At 41.3% G+C, this 12,784-nt stretch overlaps 1 protein-coding gene across 1 annotated transcript in view; it reads left to right on the forward strand.

Annotated features, from left to right (window-relative positions):
• Nucleotides 1–12,121: 12,121 nt before the first annotated feature.
• Nucleotides 12,122–12,784, forward strand: part of LOC147334221 (uncharacterized) — a 67,618-nt gene continuing 66,955 nt past the window's right edge. Inside the window, exon 1 of the mRNA XM_086286776.1 lies at nucleotides 12,122–12,169. Coding sequence (XP_086142902.1) covers nucleotides 12,132–12,169 — 38 coding nt within the window. The 5' untranslated portion in view covers nucleotides 12,122–12,131. The remainder of the gene's footprint in view (nucleotides 12,170–12,784) is intronic.

Below are 12,784 nucleotides of genomic sequence, written 5' to 3' on the forward strand. Positions count from 1 at the left end.
TACTTTAGCGCCCTCTAGTGGGTGAAAACTTAGCCGTTATGCTTAGTAGCGGTCAGCAGCTATATGCTCCGTAAAACAACAAAATACATATCTACAGGACAAACTTTGTTACAAACCTTGTTCCCTCATCAACCAGGTGCTAAGAAACTGCTTTCGACTCAGTGTTGCACCTTAATAGCCGTTCTTTTTCCCATTCCCGTCCATTAACCATAGAGCACACCTTCTCTCTGTGCATTAAAACTCGCGCTTCGGCCATATGGTTTACGCCACTTGATTTACGGCACCTTGTCGCTCTGTGACTTTCAAAATAAAGCATTCACTCCAACAATATAATAGCCACTCATAAGTTTACAAAACACTTTACCAAATATTAATGAGGTCATTTACACTCCCACCAAATCATTAAGAGCTTAACTGGGAATTAACTGAAGCGATAATGATTTCCTAATGAAGAAATGACCCGTAACCATTAAACTGTATGATAACACATAGTTCCATTGAACCTTAAACTTTAGAATGCAGTTAAACAGTCTCTAATAGCAAAACCAGTTTCTGCACTGGGCGTTCCACTATAGAACGTTTACTTGAACATTGTCCCTTCTCAGTCTTCCTTTCTCCGAAGCAAATCCTTACTTTTCTTACAAGTCCGTCTTTGTCAGTTACTGTGTCCATTACACGTGCTAATCTCCATTCATTGCGGGGTAGATCATCCATCTTCTCCATGACAACATCTCCAACTTTCAAGTTTCTCCTTGGAGTGTGCCATTTCTGTCTTGTTGCAATGTTGGATAGATACTCCCTTTTCCAACGTGACCAAAACTGTTCTGATAAGTACTGCACCTGCCGCCACCTTTTACGTGCGTAAATATCCTCTTTGATGAATGTGCCTGGAGGGGGCAGGGATATCTTTGATTTCATAGTAAGCAGGTGATTTGGCGTCAAGGGCTCTGGGCTGCTTGGGTCACTTAGGTTGTCCACCGTTAGAGGCCTGCTGTTGACAATCGCCATTGCCTCATAAAAGAATGTCCTTAACGATGCGTCATCCATTCTGCCAGATGAAAGTGAAACTGTGGAGCGCAGAATGTTTCGAACTGTCCTGATTTGTCTTTCCCATACACCTCCTGTATGGCTTGAATGAGGAGTGTGCATTTTGAAGTCACACTGCTTCTCTGCAAGAAATGTGGTAATGCGGTTGGAGTCCACTTGTTTTAAAGCTTCTTGTAGCTCATTTTTGGCTCCGACAAAGTTGCTTCCTTGATCGCATCTAATCTCACTGACTGCTCCTCTTATGGCTATAAAACAGCGGAGCGCATTGATAAAGGCGTCTGTAGTCATGTTGTCCAACATTTCTATGTGCACTGCTCTGCAGCAAAGGCATGTAAAAAGAAGTCCATAACGCTTGTGCTCTTTGCGAGCTTGTTTGGTTAGAAAAGGACCAAAACAGTCCATTCCACAGAATGTAAAGGGTGGAGATGGATCTAAGCGCTGCGTTGGGAGATCAGACATCTTTTGTTCCTCTGTGCCTCTTCTGAGTTTGCGACACTTCACACAGTGGTGTATAAAATTTGCTACGGCCTTGTTGATGCCTGGAATCCAAAATCCATTCACTCTGATCTCATTGATTGTAAAACCTTTCCCTTGGTGCTGCACCTTACTGTGGAAATGATCTATTATTAGTTGAGTGACATGGTGACCTTTTGGAACTATCACTGGGTGTTTCAGTATGGAGGAGAATGAAGCATCTTTAAGTCTTCCTCCCACCTTAAGGAGTCCATCAGTATCAAGAAAAGTGTCCATTTGAAACAGTTTACTTTTGTGTGGAAGTGGTTTCCCGTTCTTTAGCAACCTTATCTCCTCTGCATATTCACTTGCTTGTGTGTCCTTTAGAATAACACATTGTGCATTTTGTCTTTCTTGTACTGTACTGTGGCCTGTTGTTTTGTCTCCCTTGGCACAGCGAATGAGTCGAGCTATGTCTTGGGTGGCTTTGTACCATGAGGAAAACTTTGTCAACTTGTCTGATAAACCTTTTTTCTCTGTTTTGAGCGTGTTCAGTGCCTGTACCTTCTTAACCTCTGGGTCTCCAAGTGGTATGTTCATGTCGATGTCAGCAGGTGGAGGTATTTCCTTTTCCCATAGAAGCTGTGGCCCTTTGAACCAGTTGGATATGATGAGCTCACTTGCACCTGAACCTCTAGAGGCAATGTCTGCAGGATTTTCCTCAGAAGGGACATATCTCCACTGCTGGGGAGAGCTGTTGAGCCTTATCCTCTGAACTCTATTGGAGACAAATGTGTGAAAACGTCTTGCATCATTATTAATGTAGCCTAAAACTACCTTAGAGTCCGTCCAGAAATACTCCTCTATCTGTGTCAATCCAAGCTCATCTTTTAACATGCTACTTACAGTAATGGAGACAACAGCAGCGGTCAGTTCGAGTCTTGGTATTGTTGTTACCTTGATGGGAGCAACTCTGGTCTTTGCTGTGACTAAAGCACAATGGACTTTATCATCTTTGTTTACATGTCTTAAGTACGAACACTGACCATAGCCGTATGAACTTGCATCAGAAAAGTGATGCAACTCTGTTTTTACAATTGGGCCAAAGTCTTTAGGGACATAACAGCGTGGTATTACGATTTTCTCTAAGTTCTTCAAGTCACTGTTCCAGTTATCCCACATTGGCCTTAATTCGCTTGGAAGGGGATCATCCCAGCCTGTGCCTTGTTTGCATGTCTCTTGAAGCACTCATTTGCCTGTTAGTACAAAAGGAGAGATGAATCCTAATGGGTCATAAAGGGATGCAACCATAGATAGGATGCCACGCCTTGTAGCAGGTTGAACATTGGGGTGAAAACGAAACCTGAGTGTGTCTGAGCCAATGTGCCAGTGAATGCCTAGTGCTCTTTCAAGTTTAGAGTCATTAAACGCCAGGTCACATGCTTGCTGTGGGGAGGCACGTTCAGATGCTGGAATGCTTTCTAACACAGTTTTGTCATTACTTACAAACTTGTGTAGTCTGAGGCCACCTGACGCACAGAGTGTCTGAGCCTCCTGAGCGAGCTGTATTGCTTCTTTGACACTTGGAGTGCTCGTCACACCATCGTCCACATAGAAATCCTTCATTATAAATTGAGATGCAAGAGGAAACTGTGTCTCGTTTTCTTTAGCAAGATACTTTAATCCATAATTTGCACACCCTGGTGAGGACGTAGCACCGAAAAGGTGCACCTTCATCCGAAACTCTTGGGGCTCAGTGTTCATTGCGCCATTTTTCCACCATAAAAATCTTAAATAGTCTCTGTCTGCTTCATACACGTGAAATTGGTGGAACATTTTTTCAATGTCACATAATAATGCAACTTGATGCCTTCTAAACCTGATGAGAACACCATTAAGGCTATTCAGCAAATCTGGGCCTGACAGCAAATGATCATTAAGACTGGTACCTCTGTATTTTGCGGAGGCGTCAAACACTACTCTGAGTTTGTCTGGTTTTTGGGGGTGATATATCCCGTGGTGAGGAATATACCATCGTTCTCCTTCTTTAGCTTCATTCTGCACTTCCTCTGCATCACCCCTTTCCAATATTTCACTCATGAACCTTATATACTGTTCCTTGTACCTTTGGTCTTTTGACAGTTTGGTTTTGAGGCTTTGAAGCCGCACAGTGGCCATTTGCTTATTGTCTGGTAGGAGGGGTCTCTCCTTAAATGGAAGTGGCATTTCATAATGGCCTTCAATGTTTTTGTAAATGCCTTCCTTTAACATGTTGAGAAAGAGAATGTCATCTTGAGACACTGACTTGTTATCCTTGTCGTTATCCTTAAAGTCAGACTCAAGGACCTTGATTAGTCAAGTCAAGTCAAGTTTATTTATAGAGCACATTTAAAAACAACCAAGGCTGACCAAAGTGCTGTACAGTAAATACAGATAAAAATACAATAGAACACAATTTCGTAATAACACCTCGCTGATAAAAATAAAATAAAAATATATAAAACAAATAAATTAAACCTTTCTAAAAGCCAATGAAAAGAGGTGAGTTTTAAGAGCGGTTTTAAAAGTTTCTAGGCTTTTGGAGAGTCTGACGTGAGGAGGTAAACTGTTCCACAGTCTGGGTGCAGCCACAGCAAACGCCCTCTCTCCCTTTGTCTTTAATTTATACCTGGGAACATCTAAAAGCATCAGGTCGGCTGACCTCAAAGATCTCCTGGGGCGATAAGTACTAAGGAGTTCTGACAGGTAAGAAGGTGCAGTGCCATTTAAAACCTTAAAAGCCAGCAATAAGATTTTAAAATCAATCCTAAAGGCAACTGGGAGCCAGTGGAGAGAGCAGAGAACCGGAGTGATGTGGTCTCTTTTTTTTGAACCGGTCAACAGGCGAGCGGCAGCGTTCTGCACCAGTTGAAGGCGATGTAGACAGGAACGATCTAGGCCAGCATAGAGGGAATTGCAGTAGTCTAGCCGTGAAGTAATAAAAGCATGGACCACTCTTTCTAGATCGTTCCTGCAAAGGTAAGACTTGACTTTGGCTAAAATCCGCAAATGATAAAAAGATCCCTTAACTACAGAGCTAATTTGTTTATCAAGTTTAAAAGCATTGTCAAAAATAACACCAAGACTCTTAATGGAAGAAGTGCAATCGGAGGTTAGGGGTCCCAAAAAGTCAAGAGAGAAGTTGGGATCTTTAGGAAGCCCAAACACAATGACTTCAGTTTTGCTTTCATTAAGGTGTAAGAAGTTAAGAGTCATCCAAGTCTTAATGTCAGACAAGCAGGAGAGTAGCGGCTGCAAGGAAACATTGCAGTTCAACCTCAGAGGGAGGTAGATCTGAATATCATCAGCAAAGATGTGGAAGGACACATTATGTTTACGGAGCACATCGCCCAGAGGGAGCAAGTACAGAATAAACAACAGGGGGCCTAGTATGGACCCCTGAGGTACGCCACAGGTTAAAGGAGCTCTGGGAGATGAAAGTTCACCAAGGTGAACAGAAAAACTCCTATTATTCAAATAGGACTGGAAAAACTTTAAGACAGTGCCCTTTAAACCGACACAATGTTGAAGGCGGGATAGCAGTATGTTGTGATCAACAGTGTCGAAGGCTGCTGTCAGGTCCAGGGTTACTAAGACAGCAGCACAACCAGAGTCAACAGTTAAAAGCAAATCATTAAAAACTCTCAGAAGGGCGGTTTCTGTGCTATGCCGAGCTCTAAAACCAGACTGGAACTTCTCATAGAGATTGTTATTGTCAAGAAATAGCTGGAGCTGCGTGAGGGCGGCTCGTTCCAGTACTTTAGACAGAAAAGGGAGGTTGGAAATGGGCCTATAGTTAGAGAGTAGGGATGGATCTAGATTAGGCTTTTTAAGGAGAGGTTGAACAACAGCGTGCTTGAAGGGTGTTGGAAAACAACCAGAACTGAGGCAGGCATTGATCAGGACCAGAAGGAAAGGTCCGACTGAGTCCAGAACCTGCTTCAGAAGCCGAGAGGGGATAGCATCGGTGGAACAGTTGGTAGTCTTAACCTTGCAGACTATTTCATGCAGCTGAGAGAGAGAGATTGGTTCGAACTGATTAAAGGCAGAATGGCACAAAGACAAAACACAGGGATTGGAAGGTGAAGATGGAATGACAGACTGCAGGGAGGAAATCTTGTTTACAAAGAACTTTAGAAAGTCATTACAGAGGGTGGCTGATTACATCAGCTGGAGTCACTAGGGGAAGCTCTTTAACTGCAACTCTGTGACACACAGTAGACATGCTAGAAGAGTCACCATAAGATGATGTCGGGCCTACAATACTCCATCCCAATGCTGTGCGAACTGCATAGGGTTCGTTCTCGCCTCCTAAGATTACCTGCTTTGGAGCTAATGCCTTAGAGCAACTGTAGCCAATTAAAAGGCCGACTTCACATTCTAGCTGTGGAGGAATCTCGTTCCTTATTTCCTTGAGATGATTCCACCGCCTTGCCGTTTCACAGGTAGGAATGTGAGAGCGGTTAACTGGTATACATTCTTTAGTGTAAGCAGGAGGGAGTTCAATCATTTCTGAGGAGTTATAGCCTCTTACCTTGAGACCTGAGATGCGTTCGCTTGGCACAACAACATCCTTACCAAGCAGTGTAGTGAGCTTCAACCTTATTGGGGTAGCCTTAGCTTGGAGGTTATTAGACACATCTTGGTCAATGACCACGGTGTCACTTTGCGTGTCTAGAAGGGCATAAACAAGTCTTTCTGTACCTGGATGTTGCTCTGAAGAAACCCATACTGGTAGAATCATGGAGGTGCTCACGCACTGTTCACTGGCTTCTGCATTCAGAGACAGGGTGGTTGCAGCCTGTTCTGTGCTGATCTGAGTTTGTGGCTGGTTTGAGGCTGATTTATCATTGTTATAGTTGAAGTCGTGCAGACAGGTAGGATGTTTTTTCTTACACACTTCACATACAAGTCTGTAATTACAGTTCTTTGCGCTGTGTCCAGGTTTAAGACAACCATAACAGAGTTTTTTCTCCTTTATATATTTCCTTCGTTCCTCAAGCAATATTCCATTGAACTGTGGACAACTGTGAAGTTTATGGCCGTTGTTTTGACAGAACATGCATGGGGCCTTAACATTTGGACCTTTATTTTCAGTCTCAGTTATCGCCTGGGTATGGAGAACACTAGAGGTGGGCCTTTTGTCCTTTTGGCAGCCCTTACCAGTGTCTGTGGTGAAGTTTGCAGAGTGGAGAGCCTGAAATGATGTAATCGGGTTGCACATGATCTCTGCTTCAGAAGACATGAACTTGGCAAAGTCCTTTAAACCTGGAAACTTCCCACTTTCTTTCATAAACTGAGTGGCCTGACGATTCCACCTTGCAGCTGCCCAGTTTGGTAACTTTTGAACGAGCTTTTGGTTCTCCTCACAATCGTTGAGAATGCTTAAGCCTTCAATGTGGGGCATGGCCTCGTGACATGTTTGAATGAAATCAGCAAATGCCCTGAATCCTGTGGAGTCATTTGTTTGGATCTTTGGCCATTTTGCCAGTCTTTCTCTGAAAGCCCTCTGTACCACAAATGGATGTCCATACCTGTGGTTGAGACGCTCCCATGCATCTCTGTATGCTTCACTGTCGTTTCTATAGAAGATGCCATCAAGCGTTTGTCGACCTGGACCTCCTATGTATTTCTTTAAGTAGTGCAGTTTGTCAGCAGGTGAGATGTTCCTTTTATCAATGAGAGCAGTAAAGGAAGCTTTCCACTCTATGAATTGTATTGGGTCACCTGTGAACGTGGAGGGCTCTGGCACTGGCAGTCTGTTCAATGCAACACTATCCAGTACTGCTTGTGCTAAGTAGAGGACATCTGTTTGTGGAAGTGAGGTAGACACTACATTGTTGTCAGGGACTTTACTGAGATTAGAAACTGTGGGGGCTTTCTGAGCAGTGTTTCTATAGTCAACATCAGAGGCACTGATTTCACTCTTTATCTCAGTGTCATAGGTCCTTAGTCTAGCTCGTGCAGCCTTTAACTCCTTTTCAGCCTTCAGTTTCTCTAGCTCACGCCTTTGAGATTCGAGCTCCTTTCTTTGCCTTTCTTCTAAAAGCTGAATCTTTTCCTTTTGTTTTTCCTCCTCTAATAACACCTCATACTCTGCTTCTTTGGCTGCTAACTCTGCTGCAGCCTCTGCTCTTTTAACAGCTACTACTGACATTGCAGAGTATGACTTACTGGCAGAAGAGTTTTTACTTGAGTGCGTGACTGAGGAACTGTAAATGGACTGAGCATAGTCTGGCTCAAGAAGCTCACGGAGACGTATCTTTACCTTGTCCCTATCATACTCATCTATGCCTGAGAGTCTTTCATGAGCAATCTTGATAATGTCTCTGGTGACTGCTTCACATGCGTCTATGAGTCGCCTTGTGCCACTCGAGGGAGTAATGTTTTCTCTAATTTCCATATACAACTTTATGACATTCTCCTTTTCATTCTCTAACATGTCCATGAGTGAAGCAATTTGATTGTTTGTTAAGTCTCCTTTTAATTGCTCTCGTGTTTTACGTACTTGTTTTTTCCATTCATCATAAACTTTGAGAAGCCGTTTTTCTTTCTTGTGGGCCTCCTCCTCCTGATGTGCTTGCATTTTTTCAGTAGGCCTCCTTCGACGAACAGAGTGTGGAGGCTCCTCTTCCTCATTGGCCTTGGGATCCTCTGCAAACTCTGTCTCTTCTTCAGATGCTTCCATGCTGAGGACGGGGCAATTTAGTTGACCATCAGATCCCAGAAGACTTTGTGTGGAGCTGTGGAACTGGGACCTCGATGCTGAGCGTGGGATGGAGCTCTTCTCAGCTGGGGTCAAGCTCTTACTGTAGCATCCCCGGTTGAAAAGATGGTCTCTCAAACTGATGGTTCACAATCCTTTTATTAAACAGCCGTGTATGTGAACACACCGTAAGAGCTACAACATACAGAATAAAAGACTATTAGTAAATCAAACAGTGTGTTACCTTTAACCTTTTGACTTATTCATTAATCACAAATTAATTCTCCTTACCTTACATAACAAATAACACTAAAACTTGTAAATTATTGCATATAACAGGGAAATCGTTGCATCGCTGCCTAAACATGACGAGGTACTTTAGCGCCCTCTAGTGGGTGAAAACTTAGCCGTTATGCTTAGTAGCGGTCAGCAGCTATATGCTCCGTAAAACAACAAAATACATATCTACAGGACAAACTTTGTTACAAACCTTGTTCCCTCATCAACCAGGTGCTAAGAAACTGCTTTCGACTCAGTGTTGCACCTTAATAGCCGTTCTTTTTCCCATTCCCGTCCATTAACCATAGAGCACACCTTCTCTCTGTGCATTAAAACTCGCGCTTCGGCCATATGGTTTACGCCACTTGATTTACGGCACCTTGTCGCTCTGTGACTTTCAAAATAAAGCATTCACTCCAACAATATAATAGCCACTCATAAGTTTACAAAACACTTTACCAAATATTAATGAGGTCATTTACAGCACCCAAAGCACTTTACAATGCCACTATTCATTCACACATTGGTGGAGGCAAGCTACATTTGTAGCCACAGTTGCCCTGGGGCAGACTGACAGATGCGAGGCTGCCATATCGCGCCATCGGCCCCGCTGGCCACGACCAGTAGGCGGTAGGGTAAAGTGTCTTGTCCAAGGACACAACGGCCAGGACAGAAAGCCCGGGGATCGAACCGGCACCATTCCACTTACAGATATGCTTCCCAACCCCCTGAGCCACGGTCGCCCCAGTTTGGCCCTCAGTGAAAAAAGTTTGGACACCCCTGATGTAAAAGAACATAGTTAAATGGTTTAGGCTTGCAAAGCTGCAGGTGAACAAAGCACAAAACTTCTGGCTGAAAAAGTCACAGAGAAAACCACCACTGCAGGTTACTGTTGCTAAAGGATGTTCTACAAGATGCTGAATCAGGTGGTGGACTAGTACACATAACACTAGATAGAGATTTATTTCTAATCATGGAGCTTACTGAATATATTGTGTATTGTGAACAGAGATGGGCAGTAATGCGTTACTGTAATCTGATTACTTTTTAAAGTAATGAGTAAAGTAAGGGATTACTATTGCAAAAAAAGGTAATTAGATTACCGTTACGAACGCTGCGTTACTGCATTACTAAAACTGTGATTTTTTTTTTGCGAGGGTGTCTCATGACAGTGACGTAAGCGAGTGGGATGTTCGTGACAACAGCTGTGTGCAGATCAACAATGGATAACATATCGAGTACTGGAGAGAGTATGAGCGTGCAGCGTTTAAAGCGTGGAAGTACTGACCTTACTTTAAGTTTGATTCCATAAAAAGTGCTGAAAACATTAGCATCCGTTGTGCGTGGGAAGAAAACTTCTTTTTACAGCTAAAAAAACCTCTAAACAAGCACCGAGTGCGCTACGACGTAATAGGAGATTCACAGAGAAACTCGCGGATTCTTCCACTGACCGCTGCAGCTCACCTGCACCATGGCAAACCTCCACCTGTTATACAGGTGAAAATAGAGCAACAGGACCGCTAATCTTTGATTTTATTTATTTTCTGGTGTGTTTTACTTGCATCTATTTGAAAGACTGAGAGTAAACACACAAAAACAATGATTTTATGTGCTGGAATGTGCAGAAAATAGGTTTAAATGTTAAACAAATTTCTTCCAGTCAGTGAATGTTGCATATAATTAATTTTTTGCTTGATGCATAAAGTTAAAAGATTAAAACTAATAAAACAAGTTTTAAAAAGAGACTTTCCCATTTGATTACATTTTGTATGATGGATTATGCAGAAAAAGCAGAATTGGGCTGAAAGATCTATCGCTTTATCACCTCTTCAGGTTGTAAATCGTGTTTATAAAAAGTAACTAATTAACTAAGTAACTAAGTAATTAATTACTTTTCAAAATAAGTAATCAGTCAAGTAACTGAATTACTTTTTGGGGGAAGTAATCAGTAATTAGTTACTGACTACTTTTTTCAAGTAACTTGACCACCACTGATTGTGAATAACCTCTCTATTATGTTTTCAAACAGTTTGGCTAAGATGGAAAAAACACTTCAGGAGGCCAAGTAAACATTTTTTCATCTTTCTCATCTTTCATAAAAGCCTCAAGTTTCTCATTCCTTCTTGTTATTTCATTTTTTGAAATCTGTTCACCGAGACTTTTGTTTTACAAGCTGTATATTTGTCGCCAAGGTCTGTGGTGAAAGATCAAGTGGGGGAACTGAATTCAGTCATGGAGAGGTACTGTTGGCATATTCTGGTGAAACATCAAAGTCTACTGTACAAACTCACATAAAGTATTATTTTAAACAGGGAAATGTAGCAGTGTTTTGCAACTAAAAACATGAATTTTCTCTCACAGGTCTGTGAAACGTCTAGAGGAGGAACTGAATCCAGTCAAAGAGAGGTACTGTTGGCATATTCTGGTGAAACATCAAAGTCTACTGTACAAACTCACATAATTACAATAACATTGTTAAAACATTATTTTAAACAGGGAAATTTTAGTCTTTTGCAGAGTGGTATGATTGATAAAATGCATCAAAATATTTTTTCTCGGTTTCAGTGAGTAAAAATCTCTCAAAAACAGTCAAAAAATCCTATGCAACACTGGTCGCAGACCTGTGTTATTGATCATCAGCAAGTGTGAGCATATCTATAACCTGAATAAGGGAGGTTTTAGCTGTTTGTTGGTCATGAAATGTAGGTTTCTCTAACCCACACCTACCGCCTGCAATGACCTGAGCACAGAGTAGCCTGCTGAGCCACCTCCTGGTCAAGGCTCTTAGTGGAATCTGTCGGTAGCTCAGTGGACTGGAATAGGTGAAATTTGGACAAGGCCTTCAGCAGAATCGCTGGATTGAGCCAGATGACTATCCTTTTCCCATCCAGAAACTACCTTCAGTAATCCCTTTGGACCACCTTTATCCCTGTAAATCAACTGAGCATGGCGTTCACTAATCCTTCAGTGGCTCAAAAGAAGGATGCCGAAGTGTGCCATGGAACAGATCACCAACTTCATAATAACTTAATAACAGTGGTTTACAATATCAAAGAAAACAGATTTATTTATTTTTTTTGTTCAAAAAACAAATTGGAATTTAAACGGTTAAGATTGGTTTCTGTCTGTTTGGTATTATGTTTAAAAATCATCTTTCGGATATTGTTCACAGAATCTGCGTTTAACAATGAATTTATGATCTGATGCGTTTTAACAGATGAATCTGTTTATGTTTTTAAATAGTTTGAGTGAAATGGAAAAAGTTTACAAAGTGAGTCTCCACCAAGCAGGGTAATTATATTTCTACATTTTTTTATTGACACTCATGAACCAGTATTTATATCCACTGTTGCTCAATATACACGTCCATGATTATTTAGATCATTCTGTTCCTAATATTAGTTCATTTTAGACTTGAACTTTTATCCTTTTTTGAATTAATTGTTAAATTTCGTCCAAAAAGGCATAGACCATTTTACACACTTCTATTTTACTAAAAGATTGGTTTAAAAAAAAATAAAAAATAACATTAAAAAAGGAGATGAAAATTGAAATTGAACCTGTATCGGAATAACTTCTTTCTTTATGTTTTAACAGTTTGGGTGGAATGGAAAAGTTTTACAAACAGAAAATCGAAAAAGAAAGGTAAACACATTTCAATACATAAAATACTTAAAAATGCTTCAAATCCACATTATGGTCCTGGGTCACCCAATTTTTTGTGTTATTTGTGCCTCCCTTATGGTTGGTCTCTATGGCTACGTTCACACTGCAGGTCTTAATGCTCAATTCTGATTTTTTGATCAAATCCGATCTTTTGTCTGCTCGTTCACACTACAAATAAAATGCGACAGCAAACGCGCTCTAGTGTGAACCCTCAAAACGGCCCGCATGCGCAAAAGAAGACGTCACACACAACGCGCTCTGCTAAGACCCAGAGCAAACAGTATTGTTTGACAGATGGCCCTTTATATATATATATATATATATATATATATATATATATATATATATATATATATTTTTTTTTTTTTTGCCTGTCCCATTTGGTTCTTTAACCATCAGAATTGTTGTCTGAAGACCAACAAGGATACCCAATGGATTTACTTTGCCAAATGGATCATCGTGGCATTGCCGTATTGGTCCATTTGGTCGATCTTTGTTTTTATTATTTATTATATTTTATTTTCAGATGTTACAGACGGGACAGACATGAGTGAGGGATAGGAAAGGAAGAAAGAAAGAGGAAGGAAAGGAAAA

Source organism: Aulonocara sp. 'chitande type north' Nkhata Bay, linkage group LG3 (genome assembly GCF_057382095.1).
Source record: "Aulonocara sp. 'chitande type north' Nkhata Bay isolate Kocher_YH1m ecotype deep benthic linkage group LG3, A_spYH_male_GT1.1, whole genome shotgun sequence".
NCBI lineage: Eukaryota > Metazoa > Chordata > Actinopteri > Cichliformes > Cichlidae > Aulonocara > Aulonocara sp. 'chitande type north' Nkhata Bay.